At 43.6% G+C, this 23,433-nt stretch overlaps 1 protein-coding gene across 1 annotated transcript in view; it reads right to left on the reverse strand.

Moving 5' to 3' along the window:
* Positions 1 to 125: 125 nt before the first annotated feature.
* Positions 126 to 23,433, reverse strand: part of LOC144121081 (uncharacterized) — a 342,169-nt gene continuing 318,861 nt past the window's right edge. The window contains exons 103-125 of the mRNA XM_077654023.1: positions 23,255 to 23,326; positions 21,993 to 22,199; positions 21,180 to 21,299; positions 19,977 to 20,081; positions 19,376 to 19,504; positions 16,043 to 16,165; positions 15,238 to 15,321; positions 14,646 to 14,765; positions 14,057 to 14,164; positions 13,315 to 13,443; positions 12,122 to 12,340; positions 11,711 to 11,827; positions 11,463 to 11,570; positions 10,434 to 10,562; positions 9,936 to 10,058; positions 9,707 to 9,790; positions 8,210 to 8,329; positions 7,157 to 7,219; positions 6,361 to 6,664; positions 5,775 to 5,917; positions 5,001 to 5,239; positions 3,852 to 4,029; positions 126 to 3,356 (exon numbers count right to left, since the gene is read on the reverse strand). Of these exons, the coding sequence (XP_077510149.1) occupies positions 3,091 to 3,356; positions 3,852 to 4,029; positions 5,001 to 5,239; positions 5,775 to 5,917; positions 6,361 to 6,664; positions 7,157 to 7,219; positions 8,210 to 8,329; positions 9,707 to 9,790; positions 9,936 to 10,058; positions 10,434 to 10,562; positions 11,463 to 11,570; positions 11,711 to 11,827; positions 12,122 to 12,340; positions 13,315 to 13,443; positions 14,057 to 14,164; positions 14,646 to 14,765; positions 15,238 to 15,321; positions 16,043 to 16,165; positions 19,376 to 19,504; positions 19,977 to 20,081; positions 21,180 to 21,299; positions 21,993 to 22,199; positions 23,255 to 23,326 (3,290 nt within the window). The 3' untranslated portion in view covers positions 126 to 3,090. The remainder of the gene's footprint in view (positions 3,357 to 3,851; positions 4,030 to 5,000; positions 5,240 to 5,774; positions 5,918 to 6,360; positions 6,665 to 7,156; positions 7,220 to 8,209; positions 8,330 to 9,706; positions 9,791 to 9,935; positions 10,059 to 10,433; positions 10,563 to 11,462; positions 11,571 to 11,710; positions 11,828 to 12,121; positions 12,341 to 13,314; positions 13,444 to 14,056; positions 14,165 to 14,645; positions 14,766 to 15,237; positions 15,322 to 16,042; positions 16,166 to 19,375; positions 19,505 to 19,976; positions 20,082 to 21,179; positions 21,300 to 21,992; positions 22,200 to 23,254; positions 23,327 to 23,433) is intronic.

Raw genomic sequence — 23,433 nt, forward strand, 5'->3', positions numbered from 1 at the left:
CATATTATAGACTGCCTCAGATTCTGGCCTTACTACAGTTGTTTGAATCTGCAGTAAAGATAAAACATCCCTTCACTCTTGGCAGCTTCTGTCGTCTCTAAGTTCAAGAAATATCAGGCAGCAAGTCATAATAAAAATTATGTGCTTTATTGCAGGACGTCAAAATACAAAGAAGATCAAGGGTAAAACAGCAATGTTTTAAGGCATGTATAAAAAATGGCATTTTCATCGGTGTAAAGTTGCTCTGTTAATAAAATGTAAAAAAAAAAGAGAGAGACGGGCTTCAGTGCCTTTTTTAAGCAACTGCTATATACTAGCATTCAGGCAGTGTGTTAGAGTTCAATAATAGGGAGAAAGAGAAAAAAAAAATCAAAACACTGGACACAACACTGGTGTTGTAGAGGCACAAACCAGGAAAAAAGAACCAAAATTAAGCATGAGATTATTGCTTAGAGACCAAGCACATATCTCCACAGTCTTTAGAAAAGGGCTGTGTTGCACCGTTAGTTTTAAGTAAAAATTGTAAGAATGGCCTACACACAAAGCCTAATAAACATATGTGCACCAAAACAATGCTAAGGACCTATCAAATTTGGATTAAAAAAAAAGTTTTGGCACTGCAACAAAAGAAAAAGACTTGTGGAAAGATATGCTTCGTCTCTCAGCCTTTGACTTGTACATCATGACACGTCACTGGTAACCTCGCCACAGTATACAAACAAAAAATAGCTGCCAAAGAACGGGACCAGTCCCGGTTCCTTTCATGTCTTTGTTCATATATCGTGTGGCCAAGTCACCACAATTGCTTTCAAAAGAAAAAAAAAACACTAAGTGAAAGCTGGCAGTTGTGGAGTTTGTATCGGAGAAATGATGGTTAGAACAGAGGCGGGAGTAGACGAGACGAGGGGAAACTTTGTAAAGAAAAAAAGGCAGAGGACGCAGGATTCCTTTATCACAGCAAAATAGCATTTACTCTATGATGCTCCTTCGCTTTGTTCACCGTTTTGTATGTGTGTGTGCGTTTGATACAAGGAGGAGGAGGAAAACAAAATGCACATAGAGGAAGCATGAACAAGATCTTTCTAAGGAACAGTAGTTGTCGTTTGTTGTTAATATCCTCAAATAGTATTTAAATAAAACACACAATACAATTTACACACACACATGGCAAAAAAAAAATAAAAGAGACACATAGTGGCAATTATAACAAACAGACAGGCTGAGTCAAATGTGGCTTGAGTCCCCTGGCAGAACAGCCAGCCAACGACACATAAAGATTCTATGCTTGAGTAGTGAGCAGTGGCAAAAAATAAATGAAATCAAAGGTGCCTTAGTTTTACTTGTAATGGCAGAAGTAATTCGACAGCTCATACTTTGATTTTGAGCTAATGAAATGTTGTATACCTATAGCACGGTTCTGGACGCTACAGAGGTGATCAAGAACCTTTCTTTTGAAAGATTTCAGCAACACACAATCCGTATAGCATTTCAACTCGGAGGCTACCACTGAAAAGCATGGGATGTGCGTTATAGGTCCACAGTATACATTATGTACATTTAAAAGCCAAAAAACCCAAACAGCTACTATGTACCGCTACTTTGAGCGACGCGAGTTTGAGAACATACCAGGCAACAGATATTCTGAGCCCACTGCATTTGCCACTACTTCCGAACCTGTGCTACGTTGGCATGGTTTCACTCGTGAGGTTTGTGGGGAGACAAACCACATTCGAAAAGCCGGCACCACAAGAGAAGCACGCAACACGTGAAAGTGTCACCCTGTCCCCAGAATACACTCGAAACAAGGAAGCACCATTTCCATTATTTTTTTTTTAATCCAACCAGAATGACGCAGGGTTTCTGAGTAACTCAGTTTCACAATCTCATACTCGCATCCTGTTGGACCACAAGAAGGAGAGACCAGAGAGCCTGTCCACGCGATAACTCTGCGAGGGTTACATCGATGGACAAACCCACAGAAGAAAAACTATAGGAAACTAAGCGGCTCAGTTTGTTTGCCTGTAACAGGCTTTGCAAGCTCTGCCGATTCCTGCCGAGATGGAGACAGAGACTTCTAAACCGCTGTGGGCGCAAAGTTCCAAAAACGCATACTAGTGTTTTCTACAAGATGTCCAGCACCTTATAATTGATATCTGTAAACATAAAGGGCCCTTTAAAGCTGCCTGCCTGCCCTCTGACTTTAGGGGACAAAAATAAAAGGGAGAGCGCAGAAGCAGAGATGTTTGGCACATCAGTGAACCCGATGCAGATGAGGCTACAGCCACAGGCATGCACCGCATCCGCCAGATATATAAGATGCACACACACAAAACACACGCACCCTGTGAAACTGAGTTACTCCAGAAGTCATGTCGGCAGGCACCCCACCACACACCTGGTCTCGTTTACGGGCAGGAAAGAAACCGGTGTCGCCGCCACAGTGACAATCATCAACATCGCACAACATACAAAATCTAGAGTCCATCCCTGCACACGGGTTTTTTTTTCCGCTGTTGTTCCAGGTAGCTGCCATGAATCAACGAGAGCAAGGATGCAGTTCCCGGCTTCCCACCGTGGTGTAGAGGGTCGAGGAGAGGTTCACCACGACCAGTCCTGCTGCCAAACCTGACGTCACAGAGGCATGCACTAGCGTGTTATTCCTTCCTCTTATTCTTTTCTCCGGAAGGAGGGGGGGTCCTGCCCTGCCTTAATAGTCCCGCCTAAAGGATGCTGCGTGTGCCTCATTGAAGCACAGTTTGGCTGCCACTGGCGCAATGCCGTGCTCAGCTCTGCTTGCGTGGCAGCGCCGGTGACGAGACTGTAGAATGGGCAGTGAGTGGCAGCGAACACAGCGGTAGCAATGCCCGATGCGAAACGTGTACGTGCTGCTCTTGTAGCCAAAGGCGTTGCGGCAGCTAGCAGGTTGGCGCTGCAGTCGGTCATGACGTAGAAATGGGTTGGGTGTGCTGGATGGGGTTTGTGAGGAATGACTTGGGTTGGTGGGGGTGGGCGAAGAGGGGGCTTAGATTCTACTTGCTTGCTTCTCTTCTGCAGGCAGGCCCTCTCTCAACAGAGAGCCCCCGGATGGGCCTACCTCAGGCTAGGCGGCACTGAGGACTGGTAGTAGTCAGGTGACGGCTCCGCCACTGGCTCGGGCGTCGTGTAGAGCGGGTTGGGGAAGTCCGGCGGGTGTGGCAGTGGACCCTCGACCTTGGCCCGCCTTCTGTACGCCATGAGCCAGCAGGAGATGGCGACTGCCACAGCAACCAGTGCTAGCAGTGTGGTGATCACCAGAGAGATGATGAGCCCGAGCTTGGGCAGGCAGACGCTGTCGATCTCCTCAATTTCTGGGCCCGCTGGTAATCACAAGAGAAGACCGAAAAGAAACAGAGTTAGAAAAAGGTGAGGTCTCTTGTACTAAGTTGCTCTTCCTATAGTGAGACTCTAAGGATGCTTTTGGAAATTGCAAATCAGCACTGAATAATTGTGATGGAAAGGGAACACAGAAACAACAGTATTTTAGCCTCTTCTTCATTGAAGTTGCTTTGACTCTTGGAGTAGGCTGGCATAGGAGTAACAGTGAATTCAAGCAATTAAGCACTGATTATATTGGAGTTCTTTTGTGCCTCATGTGACTGAACAAACTTTGACGTCATAGCCACCGTCTGGCTGTAAAAACTGAAACCGAAATAACAGAAGAGAAGAAATTCAGTTATAAATTATTTACCAAGCATGAACGAATTTCACACGGTGGTTGATGTATACTAACGTCTTTGACACACCACACTGAAGAAGAAAACACCCGACCAAAATTTTTGTGCCAGAGACTGTGCTTCCACAATGCACCTCACCTTCAGCAGTGGGTGCCACCTGGCTCTCCTTCTTCTCAAAGGTAAGAATGGCATTTGACTGCACCATAATCTCTTCTCGAAGCTGCCCTTCTTGGAATGAGGTGCCAAGCTGCAGGTCTGTGCCCGGTGCCTGGCGCCGCCTTCTTCGGCCAAAGGCATCCACACCGTCACAGTGCACCTGGTAAAATAATATGTGCCGCGCGTGGTAGCTTACTGTGAGTCACACTGAGCGAAAACCCTTATCCCATAATGGAATGACTACTGAAGTAAATACACTGGATCCTCCGAAAGTAGTACTTATTGACTAGAGTTAAACAGAAAAGCCTTTGTGTGAACAACAGCACGCTCCATTTTATAATTTTGCACCTATCTCTTCACTTCTGATGTATAGTGTCAGGCCCTGTTGCACGTTAATCGACTGGCTGCAAACTGAAAACATGTCAGCTGTAATTCACGACAGTTTTTCTCGCTCCTTTCAGACCTAATACAATCACCAGAAGGTACAATGTTGCCTCCTAGCATCAAACCTTACCACTTCATCAGTATTAAAGACAGGTGCACCAGCAGAACATTAGACTTTCAAATGAAAAGTTCATTTTCAGTTACCATGTTTTTAATTCTTAAACTGATAACATGTACATGAAGTTTCATGATAAACGTAATCCGTCATAATACAAAAATTGTCTGTCAGTGTCAATGAGAAACCAAGGCAAACTGACAGCTATATCCAGCCGTCATGCTTCATGTAACGCTAGTCGCCAAACTTAGCAGATCTGTAGGAAGTTATACACTTTATTGGTAGCTATAAGATGACAACAGAAGAAATGCTGACATTTTGAAGACTAAGAGACTGTAACAATAACCAGTATAACTATAAAAAAAGACAACAACAACAAACACAGCATTAATGTTCTACCTAGAGTGTTTGCTTCCTTATCCACAATTTTAGCTTTTAGTTACAATGCTTCGTGTCTTTGCTAAAGCACTGTAACTACCTCACCGATTATTGCCCGACTTACATTTAGAACTGGTGGCCTTTGTGAACAATGCAAAGAAATATTGCCATATACTTGAACTGCATCATGTCAGTGGGCGGGGCAGGTGTGACTGACAGTGCACGTTAGAATGAGGATTGAGGCTATAACTCACGGGTGGACACGATCCAAAGCAGACTCGAATGTTGCATTGAAACCGGAGGTTGTTGCTGCTGGGAAACTTGAAGGCATTGAAGCGTGCCATCAGCACCTTGTTCTCCGGATCGTACTCCCAGTTGTCAAAGATAGACCGGTCCGTGGCACAGCCGTTAGCATCTGTCACCTCATATTGTGTCTCTTCTTCATTGTCCATGGTCTTGGCAACGCAGCCACGTGCAAAGCCACCATATATTTCTGCAAGGTGAAACATAGAGTAACCAACAACACATCAGTATAATCTTGGGGAAAGAACGCAAACTGTGCTACCCTGTGGAGTGAAAAAAAAATCCTCTCCTCAATAACTTGTGTTTGCTAAGTCAGCTTTAGACTCTGCCTTTTGTTCCAGCTTCCTCCACACAATTCGTGTTCACCTCGTCTTCACCATCACCACACCCTATCCCTGCAAAGTTCTTAATGCCATCAATCCATCTGACTCTCTGCTATGTTTATTTTCCCTTAGAATCCACTCTCTTACCGTAAGTGACCATTGGTTATCTTTTTTCCCCTTGTATGCTCTTCCCACATTCATTTCCTCATTACTCACACATGTATACACTCATATAAATCATGTACACTTGGACAAACAGCTCTCCATTATTTGTTTTTTCTGCATAATGAGATGAAAAACTGAAAACGGTCGGGGACAAACTGCGTTAACTTGGCTTTATGCTTTCTACAACTGAAGTAAACATTAATGATAGGCTTTGATGCAAAACTGCGCAAGACATACCATGTGGCTGAACTGTGACCTTGAGCAGCAGGTCGTCTCCGATCTCGGCACTGCTCACTTCTTTGCCGTCCACAGTGCAGATTTGCATCTGGCACGTGGGCGGTGGGCCGGTGTTGGCAATCGTGCCAGATGTGGTAATCATGCTGCAAGGTGTAAGGAAGGAAAAAATGAAAACAACAATGTAGCTGCAAAGCAGTTCATGAAGATTTTACGTTTTGTCAGCATACTACTTGCCTAAACTGATGCTAGTGCCACCCTAAATTTTAGTACTACTTTTAAAAAATAATTCCACGTACTGTGAAACCATGAAAAAAAAAGTTAAGAATGCCTCATGTTCTTTATTAATACTTTGCCAAGTGCTGCAAACTACAAGTAATTTTTCTGTTCTAACATTTGTGTTACAAGACTTCCAATCTGGGACCCTTTGACGAATGCCACGTCATGACTGGAAAGGTGCTTCAACTTGTAAGCCTTACTGTTTATATTGTGACACACTGGGCTGTCTGCTTGCAGTGCCAGAATGAATAGCTCACACAATTGAAAAAAACAGGAGAGCAGAACAAATGTAACATGGCAAGTGACATACCTGACATTGAATCCCAGCGTCACAGTCTTCTCCCCGGTGTTGTAAACACACTTGATGTGGTATGCGCGAGCACGATATGTGACCAGTTTTGGATGCTTCTGTATGACGAGCACGAAAGAGGCTTCTCCATTGATGTGCACCAGGCCACAGGTGTTGAAGAGCACCTTGAAGTCGACTGTCTCACGCTCACTGCTGCTCACCAGCCGGCGACACTGGGCATCCTGGCTGTGGCCCTTCACGTAGATGACACCGTTGAAGCTGTCCAGCTGAACCAGCACTTGAACGCCATCTGCCAGGCACATCACTGAGGGCAAAGGTAAGTGCATGATCGGTGCTATGTTTTCAGGCAGTGCAACATGTTCCAGTGAAATTACATCTTAAATGCTAATGTTTTGCTGAAGCCGCAATATGTCTACTTTGGTTAAGGCAGTTAGCTGGTGGTTAAGCAAAAAGCTAAAGCTAGAGCAGACATTGCACATGTAGCTTATGCAAGGCTAAATGTCTGCTTCTTGCCACTGCTCTATACTAAGATCCTAAGACAAAAACGAGATCATACTTTCAGGAACGGTAGCACACAAAAAAATTATTTTTACAAAGAACAGTGCAGTAAGTAACAGACTGTCAACAAATGTGTTCATTGACAACACACCAACAAAATTTGGAAAGCTGCATGTGAACCCTTGTTTGTGATATCAACAAGTTTAATGAAAACTAGACAAAGATGTAAGATCACAAATTTAAAGCCTACTCATTCAACTTATTATCCCAAGATCTATCCAAAATGTTTGAAGCATACCATCAAGGCCTCCTGGTGGAACATCTGGGCCAGGAGGCTCTGTCCTCGGTGGTGGAGGAACTTCTGCAAGGAGAAGAGAGGCTACTTTCTACAAGAGCATTTGCACGACATTCTTCACTGTTCAGAAAAGCCAAATTAAGATCTGTGTACTTCTGAAGTGATCTGCATGCATATCAGTAGATTAACAGTACAGAAAATTTCGAAGGCTTTAAATGTTGAAGGTTAATCGTAGACGTAAGTGTAGTATATTGTGCCGTTTAGAGAGGGTGCCACACACCCGACGGAGATCAACCACACCAGCCGTGCTATGCGAAACTTTAAATCAGGAAATTGTAAACCCGGAGCTAGGCAGCCAGGGACAAATGAAAAACAACAGACAACAGATGTGCGCTGTGACTTAGAGCAACGATACAGGTTCACTAACTAATCCAGTTGAATTTGATAAGAGTGCTGTACTTTTGTATTAACCAATTAATCCAAAAGACAGTACAGTAAGGTTGCAGTGGCATATTTAACAGAGTTCTCTACCTGCCACCAAATGGTGTTGCACGCGGTATACTGTATAGGACTTTGTCAAGACATGTATAGGAATGTCTTGACAAATGGGCTCCAAACACAAAGTAAAACACAGCAGTGGTGCAAAATTTGATGCCCTAGCTTGCTACAATTCAATTCAATTTATTTCGCACTTTTTACAAGAGTACAAGAATGCGAGGGCAAGCAACAAAAAGCTGCTGATTAGCAGCTTGACGAAGGTTGCTGCCCCTATATTTGACAGGTTGAAGTGACAGTGCATTATGCTAACAGTTCTTGCTGCTTACCACAGAAGGACAAGATTATCAGGAGTATACGACATATTATTCATTCTATATTCACTCTAACACACATGGCACAACAAAAACACTAACTCAACTTTTGCATCTTAAAGTAGTAAACAAAGTGACACTTAAACTGTAAACAGTAGCATGCACAAAGTGTTTAGAATATGAGCACAAAAAGGACTCTGAGAAGCTATTGCGTGATGCTCTTGGTTTTGACAGTAGGCACACGCACCTTTGTAGCATCCGTGGATCTTGTCATAGGGGTCACCAACGAGGCCAGGAGGGCAGACACAGATGGCAACATGACTTGTGACGGTGCACAAAGCACTAGGACCACAAACATGGCAAGGTGCTGCAAATACCGAGCAAACAAGCATGAATTCATGTGATTGTCTGAACACATGCATTTTTGGTTGATTTCACACTATGAAGCATTCTTGAAGTGATTCAGCTCGGGCCAGCCCAAGCCACTGTCCTCTACACTTTATCAGGTTTTCGTCAAATGTCAAAGCGCTTGATTATCACGCAGTAGGAGCATACACTGCGACTACCACTAGGGTTTCGGGGCTTTTTGTTTCGAGTTTATTTTTAGACTAATTCAGATTTTTTAATTTTATTCTTTTTTTTCAAAGATTTCCAGTTATTTGGAGCTTTCTTTTTGTGAAACAAAAGATTAATATACTTCCAAGTTCTACTCATTCAGTACCAAGCTAGGAATAGCAGCTATACTCGGATAAATGCACAAATATGCACTGTTGCTAGAAAAAACAACTAGAGGCAAAAGCAATGTGTCACTCTTTACAGCTTGTTACAGAACATACGCATACTTTCCAAGTCAGCATTTACAGTCGCAGCATGCTCCTTTCTGTTCATGGCCTGAAATATCGCCAATTCTTCAACATCCGTGACAGCCACAGGAAAAGCTAGAATTGAAGTTCTCAAACTTAATTGGTTCCACAAAACCGTCAGGCAGCTAATTTGTTGCAGTCTCAAAGCCCCCCCCATCCCATTTTTTTTTTACCTGGTTTATTTTGATACTAACCATACCGTAACTGCTTATGACAGACTGCTTCGATGCACAGACAGTCAATACAGTTTTGTTTTGTTTATGTGTATATATTTTTAGCCATATTCTTTTGTCCTTTGTCACATGGCTTGTTGTGGGATGTCACACACTGACACATTTGGGACAAAATACGTCCAGAAGTTGAAAACAAACAGCATCCACTTTTACATACACTGACTGCTTTTTGACGTGCTGGAAATTTGGACATCTTGATTATTCAGACAGCTTCACAGAACTGTCATCAGTCATCAGTACAGTTATCAGAGGGGCTCTTTTCTTCGAACAACCCAATTACTCAGACCTTTCTCCTGTCCTCTTCAAGTCCAAAGTTTTGTAGGAAATCTGGCCATGAAGCTAGATACCCTACAAAATGATGTTTTTTTAATAAGCCCGAAGTAAAAAATAATTAACAGCTCATGTTTTTAGAATTTTTCATATTCACCTGAAAATTCCACGCCCTGCTGATAGCTACACTTCAAGGCTCGAATATTTGTTGTACATAGCTGAAGTATATGCTTATAAACAATTCTTGCAGCAAAAACTTTGCATGCAAAAGCCTATCAGTAAACAAGTAGTTCATGCTACTCATATGAGAAAAGATTGTTCTAGTGGTAGCCATATACTGGTAAGCATCAGAAAGAATAAAGACGGTGAGGTAATTACGTATGCATTGACGAGTGTTGACATCGCATTCCTTGTCCAGAGGACAGTCGTCATTTGTCCGGCATTCCTCTTCAATGGCTTTGCCTTGAATGAAAGGAAAAACGGGGAAGGTTTAAACTCCCGTTGTAAATCAGTCATACAAGTAAAGAGAATTAATGTCACATTAAAAGCATTCCCTCAATATTTTTGTTATGCATCTCTGCCACTGTGAAAGTTGTTTATTACTTACATCCACCGATGAATGGATCGCCCACAGTGCCAGGGGGACAGACACAGTCATAGCTTCCTGGCAGGTTGACGCACTTAGCTCCTGGTGCACACGGGTTGTGGATCGTGATGCACTCGTCGATATCTGAAATTGGGAAATTATAAGCACACCAAACCGAGGTGAAGTGTCTTTTCCTGTTTTCATGTACATAACAGTAAACAATACTAATTCGTTTGTGCTGGCAACAAATAAAATAATAGGTTATCCCCTGTCTCACTCGAAAACAATCAGTTATAAACATAATTAGAACCAAATAGAATCTATTTGGCTGCAGTAGCGCTTTTGGAAGCTCCAATTGATTATTTTGGGCAGGGATGCTCAGCAAGTTGATCTTTTTCATTGCATTCCAATTTCCTTTCATGCTCGACCACTTCGTAAAAGAAAATGAACAGGCCTTTTATGGGTGGCATGCTTGGCTCCATGTCAGCTGTAAACGGCTGTAGAGTATTGCTTACTCACCAACACAAACTCCATTGGGTTGGAGCTCGTAGCCTCTTGGGCACACACAGAAGCCTTCCTGTGGGCCAACATAGATGCAGTCTTCGTTCTGAGAGCACGGGTTGGTAGTTGTGCAGTTCCTACTTGTCACTGAGACAGTTAAAAAAAAAAAAACTGCAGTTAGCATTTAATGCAGGATTTTTATCAATATACCACTGAGTCTCCAAGAACAGCTTACACAAACAGCTAATAAAGTAATAAAGTATCTGATACGGCTAAGAATTTGTTTTCAAGCATCATTTACCAAACAGGATATATGTTGTGGTAATGCTGTTTTCTGATCAAAAAAATTATCGGGTCACGAAGGAGGTGAAAGAAAGAACAGAGTGGGAATTTCGAAATTTTTTGGGAGTTTTATTTTATTTAATTCAATTATCTGGACAGTGCAGAATTCCTGCCCTTCAGGCAGTATGAAATTAAGCATAGATTGCTGGTATGTACATTCTATACAAGATAATATACTACATATATAGTAGTATATATAGTAGTTGAGTACATATATAGTAGTTGAGTAGTAGTGATGACAAATATACTAAAACTATGCTGCTTAATACCAAGTTCAAAAGATTCATCAGTGCCCTTCTAATTTATTTCAAATATTTTATTTGGCAAGAAGCATTCGGAAAAGTAGCAACTTGAACCATAACATCAACAGCCAAAGTGTGGCCATTGGCACATACAGCTGAATTATACGATTTAAATTTTTGTTTATGTTAGCAAAGAATACATAGACACAGACTACTGAGTACTGCTGGAATCAACAAATTCTGGATGTCAGATGTGTGAAAAATGTGAACTTCCATGCATTCTGTACGAGCACCTTCAATCTTATTCACCAGCAACAACGGAAACAGCGAACTGGCTTTGCAGATGGCTACACAAATGACAGGACACAGTGTCCTGTCATTTGTGGCAGTGAACGTTTTGAAACTACTATTCAAAGCTGTGCTTAAAGCAGCCGAGAACAAAAATAAAGAATGAGGCACTTACGAATACAGTATTCTCCAACACGATCATAGTTTGGTGGACACCCACAAGTGCTGGTTGACAAACAGATGAGGTTTCCAGGGCAGTTGTAGTCCACTCCACAAATTTCCACTGGAGAAAAAAAAAACATCAAAAACAAAGAAACTCTTGTTTAGTCTCTGTGAGAACTCTTTCATATCAGTCGGCAGTGTGGATCTCAGTCTTAGACAAAATCACGATGACTTCTAGCAGAGAAGAGCTTGTGCACATACCTCGCACGCAGCGAACAAGCGGGTTGCCAGTGTAGCCCGGAGGACAGACGCATACCGTCTTGTGGTTCTCAACCCTACATACAGCTTCAAATCCACAAGGGTCGTGGATGCAGGGGTCTGCGCCAATAGAAACAGAATAATACGTTCCATATTACAATGCTGTTCATTCGTTTTGCACATTTTATGTTGCAGTAGTGTCAACAGTTTTCTTGACAGCACAAACTAGAAAACACGCAACTAGAGAAGGAATGAATAAAGGAGCAGTAAAGATTATCCTATATAATTATTCTTCTTTTTAATTTGAGTTGTGACCATGGATAGTAACGTTGTCCAAGTTTGTTACATGGCAACACCATGCTGATGATTATATCAGCATTATCTTGAATATGTAGTGTGTGCGACGAAACTCACCGTAGCAGTCCTGCTTGCCAAGGTCACAGGCTTCGTGCAAGGGGCAGTCGTCATCTGTTGTGCAGATGGGCTTCGGCGGCTCCTTAGGCAAGCAGTCTCCTCTGTATGGGTCACCATGGGTCAGCTCGGGGCACTTGCACTCATAGGTGCCTGGCAAATTGATGCAGCTTGCAGTCTTGGAGCACGGTGGTGGTGTCAGCTCTGTACATTCGTTAATGTCTGGTCGAGAGAGATAAAAAAATAAAACACATTAGAACAAACGTAATGCCAGGACTGTGGATGGGTAAGGCTAAACAAGGCTTTAAAACTCATTGCCATATGTTAGTGGGGTGGAAAAGTAACAACCCAACATTAATTCAGTGCTCTAGAAATGGCATTAAGAAATTATCTGAGTCGAATATTCAAGAGCAACAACAAATGATGTTAAATAACTTCTGCTTCACTGTACACAATGCCATGGCCTCTCTTGCACAGTTCTGTGCCTATCACATCAGTTAAAAACCAAAGGGAAGGTGCAGTCAGTTAAGTTATAGGGCACCAATGTTAGAAGTGCTGTTGACAGAGGGTTGAAAAAAAGCAGTATGTAGTGGTCAACACAACCTCATGCCTTAACCTTACTACCGGGTTTAATAAATAAGTCCAGAAGTGAAAAATAGAAGAAAACAGCAGCAGTGGTGTGTTAACTATCAAGTAAATTATCACTGCTGTGAATCTTCTTTGCAAAGTGCTGGTCATAGTGCCAGTGCTCTACTGCAACAAAACAACCTGCTATTGCAAGAGCACTGACAAGTCTTGTCATGAGCTGCTTTTATCTGCTGTCATAAGATTTTTTTTGTGGCAGTAGCACAAGAGTTGTCAATACCCGGAACAAAGAGACTCTTGCTCAAACTAGTGGCAGCTCTAAAGACCACAGATCATTTCGGGTGGTTTAAGAGGCACCAAACTGCGTAACACAGATTATGATACCACAAGCCCAGACCAAACTATACTGGGTTCTTCAAAGATGACAAGATAAACAATCATAAAAACCTGTGATTGCTGGCATTTATATGCTTTCACGACAAGAAAACATGACGAGGCTCATTGCCGCAACTTGTGATGTTAAATGATGTTACGTAAAAGGCTGTTTGTCAGTGATTGGTTGCAATGTGTAAGCGGTGATAGTATTTCAGCTTTGGATGCGGCCCACTCACCTCTGCAGACGCCATTGGGCAAAAGCCTGTAGCCACGGGGACACACGCAAAATCCTGTCTGCCTGCCAGTGTAGACGCACTCTTCGTTTGTTGAGCAAGGGTTGGTGGTTGAGCAGTTTCTGCTCGTGGCTGCAAGAGTAACGAAAGTAATGAGTACACAGAGCATTTCTTGGCAGTGCATACAAGGCAATCACCAATCGTTTTAATTGTTTTGTCAGTTGTCTTTCTGCAGTCGAATTTTTTTGCAACCATATAGATAAGGCACAAGAAAAATTTTCATTTGCAGGCAAACTTATCATCCTGACATCTATAGTCACAAACAGTGAATTATAACACCAAGTGAATGATGACACTAATATTGTTGATGAGCATGCTCGAGAAATGTCTTGGTGCAGTGGAAAGTTTATTGAAGTGTCTTTCACTACACCTGAATACTGAACAGTACTGGCACAGTAAGCATCATCAAAATAATATATTTTTGTCTCATATCAAGACCGAAAGACAAAACTTTTTTGCATACACGTATCAACCATATTGAAAGAAAGCTTTCCTGGCTACACAGACAGGTGATTTCTGGTTAAGCTTAAATCAAGACACAACAATGGAAAAATTTTAAAGAAACTCAGAATTTCAGCATTTTCACGTGAAACCATGATGGTGACTCTCTGCCATTACTCTGCGGCTGTTGTCACATACTGTAAATAGCACTGTACAAGTGCAAGTTTTCTCGTGCCGAACTTACCAATGCAGAAATCGTATTTCCTCTGGAAAATTGGAGGGCATCCGCAGTACCCGTTCTCCAAGCACAGCAGGTTCCCAGGGCAATGGAATTCGTGTGGGCACCCAACCACTGGGCAAGCAAAGATGGATGGTTATCACCTCACGACAGTTTTTAAAAAGATATGCCCGCTGTACTTGTGAGCCACTTAAGGCTAGAGACAGCGAGATAGAGGGAGATTGACAGAAGTGAAACTAAGAGAGGTTAACCAGATTCAAAATAATCTGGTTTGCTGTTATAAACCGGAGAGAGGGATGAAGGAAGTAAGTTTAAGAGAAGAGAGAAGAGGGAGGGAGGTCACCAAAGAAAAAAGAGGTGCTCTTTAATCTCTGATGCAATCATGCAGTACAAACTGCACAAAGGACACACTTAGGTTGCCTTGAACACTTAAGCTGCCTTGAACACTTAAGCTGCCTTGAACACTTAGGTTACCTTGAGCACTTAGGCTGCCTTTAACTGATTGACTAAAGGCTCGAACATTGCGCTAATGTGACCGTATATTCACAATCCCGTTCCATGAATAAATAAAAATGGTTAAGAAAAGTAAGCTTACGCTTGTAGCAGTAGTTGTGTGGACTGCCAGAATACCCTGCAGGACATTCGCAAGTAGGCTTGTGGTTGATTACTCGACAGCGTGCGTGTTCTCCACATGCACCAGGCAGCAAGCAGGGATCTGGTGATGACAGGAATGACACCCATTGTAAAAGAAAAAGGACACAGAACTACAGTCTACTCCAAATTGGATAAAATGAACTGATAATGGGTGGTTTAACTACGCATGACCTGCTATAGGCCACAAGGACCAAAACCGCAGTGTACTAAAGATGACACTGCAATGGTTGGTTGGTTTATGGGGGTTTAACGTCCCAAAGTGACTCAGGCTATGAGGGACGCCGTAGTGAAGGACTCCGGAAATTTCGACCACCTGGGGTTCTTTCACGTGCACTGACATCGCACAGCACACGGGCCTCTAGAATTCCGCCTCCATCGAAATTTGACCGCCGCGGCCGGGATCGAACCCGCGTCTTTCGGGCCGGCAGCCGAGCGCCATAACCACTCAGCCACCGCGGCGGCTATGACACTGCAACAAGTAGCTGACGTCCCTATTACAAAAGTCAATTTTTATGTTGCAAGCGGACACTCACCATAACATTTCAGCATGGAAATGTCACATGCTTTGTTGTTTGGACAGTCATTGTCGTGCGTGCATTCTCCTTTCGGTGGCTCACCTGACAAAGGCAAAGGAAAAGAGATGAAAATCACTCAGTTCATCTCACAGTGACATACTAAAAATTACATGGTAACTTCGCAAGAACAAGCCCTTCTAATTCTGCTAAAACTTCAGGTTGTTGGTTCAGTTTCGATTGCTAAGATACTATAATCGAAAATGGTACAACATATAATGTTACACAAACACAAAATGAGAATTCACTTAGGTGATGCTTAAGCATCGATTCGAAACTCAGCATGAGAAAGGTCATAGTCCAGCCATTTGTTTAAAACACAGTTGCCAGTTCATCAGTGCTGGTGAGTTCTGCCAAATGGGCTCCGTAAAACAATTTTGTAAGCCACCTTTGCTATGTTTTTTTTAATGCTCAGCCCCTCACTATCTCTGTTCCCTAAGAACTACAGTTTTGCAGTGTGCAGTGAAAATAAACTGCCGCCACTAGACAGTTTCTTTGCTTGGAGAAAAAGAAGGCATAACCAAGAGCATACTGTCTAAAAGAAGATAACAAAAAGGCAGATGACAACACTCGAATGTGTTGGTGTTAAGAGTGTCCCATGTTGTGCTTTTCTGCCTATATTTGCTGGTGCACCAGGGGTGATGGGTACACAGGCAACACATAAATGTGTGCAAAAAAAAGATAGTGCTGAAGTTAAGTCCCAAGGGTCGCTTTGATGAGCCCTAGAAAGAAACAACCAAGCAAAATCAGTACAAGGCACACTCACATCCAGAGTGGAAGGGATCCCCAGTTGTTCCTGGTGGGCATGTGCAATGGTAGCTGCCCACGTTGTTGTAGCATTGGGCACCGCGGGCGCAGGGGAATGGATGCTGCTCACACTCGTTGATGTCTGAAGCAGAGAAAAAGAGAGGAGGACATGAGGTACGTCTATGTAACCTCGCAGAAATTCACACACGCCTTCATAGCTCAGCACAAAAAACAATCGAATGCTCGTTTTCCAGAGGCTAGTAAAACTTCATGAATTGAACCACAAGCAACAGCTGCTAATAAATCCTGTACATGTTTTTTTCTATGGAGTTACACTAAAGAGCTACTACAGAGAAAAAAAAACTACTCCCAATTTACTTCACTAAACTAAGCGTGACATAGATGCACTAGCATAATATGTATGGGCCTTTTTCACAGGTTACTTACAACTGTTTTACAACATTGTAGATAGGCAGCAGCTGGCGCAACATGATTTGTGCCTTTCCAGTTGGCTGCAGGTGTTGTGAAACCAGTTTGCATGCCAGCAGCAACAGGCATGCAACGGTTTCGTGGTTCCGTCTTTTCCACGTGGGTGCAGCTGCCGCGAAACCGGTTTTTCTCCTTCACAACGACACCACTAGGCTTTACCAGGACACATAGTGGCTTTTTCGTTAGTGACCCACCTAGCTCTATCGCATGAAAAGGAAAGGAGGATTTCCCTCTCTCCACTTTGCCACCTGCCAACTATGGCAGCTATGTGGCAGCTTCCAGGTGGGGCCTTCACCGCACACATAACAACCTTTCTGCTAGTGACCCACCTAGCTCTATCGCACAAAAAAGAAAGGAGGATTTCCCTCTCTCCACTTTTCCACCAGCCAACTATGGCAGCTATGTGGCAGCTTCCAGGTGGGGGCTTCACCACACACATAACAACCTTTCCGCTAGTGACCCACCTAGCTCTATTGCATGAAAAGGAAAGGAAGATTTCCCTCTCTCCACTTTGCCACCTGCCAACTATGGCAGCTATGTGGCAGCTTCCAGGTGGGGCCTTCACCGCACACATAACAACCTTTCTGCTAGTGACCCACCTAGCTCTATCGCACAAAAAAGAAAGGAGGATTTCCCTCTCTCCACTTTTCCACCAGCCAACTATGGCAGCTATGTGGCAGCTTCCAGGTGGGGGCTTCACCACACACATAACAACCTTTCCGCTAGTGACCCACCTAGCTCTATTGCATGAAAAGGAAAGGAAGATTTCCCTCTCTCCACTTTGCCACCTGCCAACTATGGCAGCTATATGGCAGCTTCCAGGTGGGGGCTTCACCGCACACATAACAACCTTTCTGCTAATGACCCACCTAGCTCACATAACAACCTTTCTGCTAGTGACCCACCTAGCTCTGTTGCATGAAAAGGAAAGGAGGATTTCCCTCTCTCTACTTTGCCACCTGCCAACTATGGCAGCTATGTGGCAGCTTCCAGGTGGGGCCTTCACCGCACACATAACAACCTTTCTGCTAGTGACCCACCTAGCTCTATCGCACAAAAAAGAAAGGAGGATTTCCCTCTCTCCACTTTTCCACCAGCCAACTATGGCAGCTATGTGGCAGCTTCCAGGTGGGGGCTTCACCACACACATAACAACCTTTCCGCTAGTGACCCACCTAGCTCTATTGCATGAAAAGGAAAGGAAGATTTCCCTCTCTCCACTTTGCCACCTGCCAACTATGGCAGCTATATGGCAGCTTCCAGGTGGGGGCTTCACCGCACACATAACAACCTTTCTGCTAATGACCCACCTAGCTCACATAACAACCTTTCTGCTAGTGACCCACCTAGCTCTGTTGCATGAAAAGGAAAGGAGGATTTCCCTCTCTCCACTTTGCCACCTGCCAACTATGGCAGCTATGTGGCAGCTTCCAGGTGGGGCCTTCACCGCACACATAACAACCTTTCTGCTAGTGACCCACCTAGCTCTATCGCACAAAAAAGAAAGGAGGATTTCCCTCTCTCCACTTTTCCACCAGCCAACTATGGCAGCTATGTGGCAGCTTCCAGGTGGGGGCTTCACCACACACATAACAACCTTTCCGCTAGTGACCCACCTAGCTCTATTGCATGAAAAGGAAAGGAAGATTTCCCTCTCTCCACTTTGCCACCTGCCAACTATGGCAGCTATATGGCAGCTTCCAGGTGGGGGCTTCACCGCACACATAACAACCTTTCTGCTAATGACCCACCTAGCTCACATAACAACCTTTCTGCTAGTGACCCACCTAGCTCTGTTGCATGAAAAGGAAAGGAGGATTTCCCTCTCTCCACTTTGCCACCTGCCAACTATGGCAGCTATGTGGCAGCTTCCAGGTGGGGCCTTCACCGCACACATAACAACCTTTCTGCTAGTGACCCACCTAGCTCTATCGCACAAAAAAGAAAGGAGGATTTCCCTCTCTCCACTTTTCCACCAGCCAACTATGGCAGCTATGTGGCAGCTTCCAGGTGGGGGCTTCACCACACACATAACAACCTTTCCGCTAGTGACCCACCTAGCTCTATTGCATGAAAAGGAAAGGAATATTTCCCTCTCTCCACTTTGCCACCTGCCAACTATGGCAGCTATATGGCAGCTTCCAGGTGGGGGCTTCACCGCACACATAACAACCTTTCTGCTAATGACCCACCTAGCTCACATAACAACCTTTCTGCTAGTGACCCACCTAGCTCTGTTGCATGAAAAGGAAAGGAGGATTTCCCTCTCTCCACTTTGCCACCTGCCAACTATGGCAGCTATGTGGCAGCTTCCAGGTGGGGCCTTCACCGCACACATAACAACCTTTCTGCTAGTGACCCACCTAGCTCTATCGCACAAAAAAGAAAGGAGGATTTCCCTCTCTCCACTTTTCCACCAGCCAACTATGGCAGCTATGTGGCAGCTTCCAGGTGGGGGCTTCACCACACACATAACAACCTTTCTGCTAGTGACCCACCTAGCTCTGTTGCATGAAAAGGAAAGGAGGATTTCCCTCTCTCCACTTTGCCACCTGCCAACTATGGCAGCTTCCAGGTGGGGGCTTCACCACACACATAACCTTTCCGCTAGTGACCCACCTAGTGCTAGTGCACTCCAGGTGGCAGCTGGAGGCTTCATGCGAAGACAGGACGACTTTGTCACTAGCGAGGCATCTAGTGCTAGTGCACTAAGAGATTTTCGCCATTTCTGACCAATGCCAAGGTTCTAGTTAGTGCGTCTGATAGTTGCAAAGTCAGCTGCTGCAATGCTTCCCTTGCAAAGGAGCCTGGTTCACTCAGGAATGCATTCTAATTTCACAGCTGTGAGATGCAATGCACTTACCTCTGCACACTCCATTTGGCAGGAGAGCGAATCCCTTGGGGCAGACACAGAAACCTGTGTAGCTGCCCTCGTACACACACTCCTGGTGTTCAGGGCATGGGTTGGTTGTGGAGCAGTTTACACTTGTCACTGCAAGGACGAAGATTGGGAAGCAACGGATGAACATTCCAACATTTCAAGAGATTTATATTACAATAATGAGATTAGCCATGGGCAAGGACCCGCAGAGGTGGAAGGTGAAGTTCCTACTAGGATAAAAATGAACATATATCTAGGCTAACTAAAACACTGCATAAATGCCAGTGTCACTGAATGCATATGTTACGGTGACATACAGGTCACAGTGTAACACAGTTAAATGTCAGGACAATCTGTCACAACAGTGCAAATGCCACTGAACATATAATAATGGTTACGTACAAGTCACAGTAACACAGATAATTATCAGAACAATCAGGTCTGACTCGCAACATTATATGCAGAAAGTTTCACAATAATTCTCTGAGCAGAAGGCGACTGAAAAGTGTCAAGAAATTTTTCACTCAGGGCACCTAGATACAACTACGAAATGTAACAAAAGAGAAATAAATGAATGACTTACAGATGCAGAAGTAGTTCTTCTGCCAGAAGGGTCGTGGGCAACCACAACGATCTCCAAGGCACTGCAGATTTCCAGAGCACTCTTGGTAGTGAGCGCAAGGCCGAGCTGGGGAATCAAACAGTGCGGCAAAATGAGCCAGAAATATTGACATCACATATAAATGCAGTTCAACATAAGTTTGAAGTGCTCATGTGATTCTGTCAACCATACTGCATAGTGAAGACAAATAAGACAAAGACAAATAAAAGCATCACTGTGATCAGTGGAAGCTGTAGCTTAAAGGGCAACTCTGGGTTCTTTTTTTTCTGATATCCGCACATTTTACTGAACCTTTCAGAGTAGGTTCTCCTGAGTCTTCCCTGCGTGCATTATGTCACGAGCTACATGCTCGTCGGTGTTCGCTCTGTGTTTGCTGAAGAAAAAATTTTGTGCTTTCTTTTGATCATTTCAGACAATTAATGACCGAGGTTATCACTTACAGTCTCAGTTTAGTCACTCAGCATGCACATGGAAGGACAGCTTCTGTGACGCCATTTGTTGGTCTATTGTGAAGTCATAGTTTGGTCAAAACCCAGTTTCAGTTTCGGCTTCATGGTTTTTGCTGGTTTTTGTAACCATCTTCCTCATTATTTAAAAAACTGTTCACAGCAACTAAGACAGGAATGTCCAAGAAATATAGTGCGATAGCCAATTCGAAGCGTTCGAAAATCCTCTAGAACTGTCCTTTAGGAAGCAGACTGTCTACAGAATGTGTGTTTGTGCACCTATAACATGCTTGACATTTTGACAGCCACATTTGTCCTAACCGCCGGACCACTAGAGCGCAAAACACTCATCACTGGTCCCACCTTCAACTTTCATTTTACATCTCAGCAACTGATAAGCCTGCAAAGAACTTATTGATCGCTGCATTGTTTTATATAGTATGCTTTCAGGGATCCATTTTAATTTCTCACAAACAAAAGCAGTTTGATTTTTTTCTGTAAGAAAAGTGCCAGAAAACGAATTCATGAGCAAAAAAAAAACAAGCAGTTTCAAACGGTTTCAAATGCCCTCATTCTGCTTTGAAGAATTGATGCAGGATAGAAATACCATCTACAGAAGCCAGTAGGCTAATTAAGTTAGGCTATCTGGACATTGTGAATGAGGATAATGCAAAGACGTGAGGAAGGCATTGCAAAAAAGTTGCGCTGCATCACTCACCGACTGTGCACTCAGCGTAAGGGTTTCCTCGAAGGCCACTTGGGCAGAAACACTCCGGCCGATGGTCGATGCCTCGACATTCAGCAGCACGACCACAGACGCCAGGCTTGAGGCAAGCATCTGCATTTGCCAAGCACACAACAAGAAAGGTCACTATATCACTTTAAAGAGAAACCAGACTCCTTCGTCTACACGGACAGGCATCTTTAGAAGTTGTGTAGTTCATTTATTCATTTAATGGACTACTTTTATATGCTGACTGAGAGAAACATAATAGGGCAGCAAGCCTAGGCTTTACTAATTCTGCCAAATTTATTCTAATCCCGAAACTATCCTCACACAGCCGGCACCGCCATAATAAAACAAAGCAGTAAAACTAGATTCTCAGCTAGCACTAATTCTATCAAATTCATTCTAATCCCGAAACTAGCTCCATACAACCGGCACTGCCATAATCAAATAAAGCAGTAAAACTAGCTTCTCAGCTAGCGCATTGTGCACGACTTGAAAGGGGATAAAGAATTGCAAGTGTTAAGATAATTAAGAGTAAAAAAGTTCCAACTAAAAAAATATGTGGGGAAAACTGTATGTCTGACCACCAGCATGTGACTGGCTAATAGCTGCTTGAAGGGTTTTGGCACCCTTGCAACCAACTGGAGAGTGAAGCGAGTCCACTCATCAATATTATTCTGTGCCCAAGATTCAGCCTAACTGCTTTGCCATTGCTGTTTCGGCTGCAAAGTTCTTTAACAGCACAGCCCTCCCATCCAACCCTCAATGCCGTGACTGACAAAGACGTGATGTGATGCACACCGTAGCACTGCTCTGTGAGGGTGTTGCAGGCCTCGTTGTCCTTGCAGTCGGTGTCGCGCGTGCAGCCCTGGATGCGCTGTCGGCAGCGCCCATGGTACGGATCGCCCACCAGGTTGTTGGGACAGCTACACTTGTAGCTGCCCGGCAGGTTCGTGCAGGTGGCACCGTGCGCACAAGGGCCGCGACCGTGCAGGCACTCGTTGATATCTGGAAAGGGTGAAGAGAAGGTGTTGAGATGGGCAACAGAACCCAGTCATGAAAAGCAACAGGCCCGGATGGCAACCTCAACAAAGTCGAGGTAGGAGTAGTCTGTTTCAAAGTATGAATAATTGCACCTCGACAAAGAAGAAATGTAAAAAAGAAAAAGGTGTGCACAGACCTTAGTCTATGTTAACAACCAATACAAATTCTTACTATGACTAAAAGCTGGAAGACTGCTCAAAATCTTATTTTCATAAGCATGTCAAGCTTACGAACTGATTAATTATAATGTATAAAGGTCTGCTTTGAAATTCACTGAAGTAAACATGCAATTAGATACAAAGCTGACACAATCTTGGGAAACGATAGTTCTATGACTCCCATGCTTGGTGTCATGTGGCAAACATATAAAGGACTTGAAAATAGCCTCACTGGTAAACTCTGAGGACACAGACATTAAAAAGATATGAAACATGAGCTTTAAAAATGAATACAAAGTGGTAAGGGAATGCTTGTTGCTGCTACCGAAGTCTATTTTGACCCATGTTGTCAAAATATTACGTGCATTAATGAGTAATATAATGCATATTTACTTCCTTTTTCTTTCTGGTACAAAATTCATGATGCACAAAGTTGGTTGCAAAGTATAGCAGTCAGGAAATACTGCTTCTGTAACACAGTAATCAACAGCCACCATATATGCCTTACGTTAGGAACATGTAGAGTTGCTTTTATTACCCGATCTCCATGAGCAAGATCATTTCTACTGCAGGTAATACAAACAGGTGGACATGTTACCACAATTGTGTGGTCCCCAGGGTGAATAATTAAGTAACAATAAACTCAATGGCAATCTCCATGCACGCTCAGCATGTTAGGCAGTTTCTGGCAATTCCAGAACCTGCTGTGTAATTTGTTGTTATATTATCTGAACTTTACAAGGCATTACTTCTGAAAAGACATCATCGGGCTTACATATAGCGAAATGTGGGCACAACACATATACTGGGCGGTCCACAACCAGGCTTCCACTGTATATATATCCCAGCACGTGAACTCACCTCTGCACTTCGAGTTCACGCACACGTATCCGGTGCCACAGTGATGATCTTCAGTGCATTCAGGCAGTGGAACTGTAAAATTGATACACAAAAGAACATTTTGTTCAGTGTCTTAAAACAAACACGGTTGCGAGAGTGATATTTCTGCAATAAGCAAGCATTACAGGTGCTGGTTCAGG

The sequence above is a fragment of the Amblyomma americanum genome, chromosome 2 (assembly GCF_052857255.1).
Source record: "Amblyomma americanum isolate KBUSLIRL-KWMA chromosome 2, ASM5285725v1, whole genome shotgun sequence".
In the NCBI taxonomy this organism is placed as follows: domain Eukaryota; kingdom Metazoa; phylum Arthropoda; class Arachnida; order Ixodida; family Ixodidae; genus Amblyomma; species Amblyomma americanum.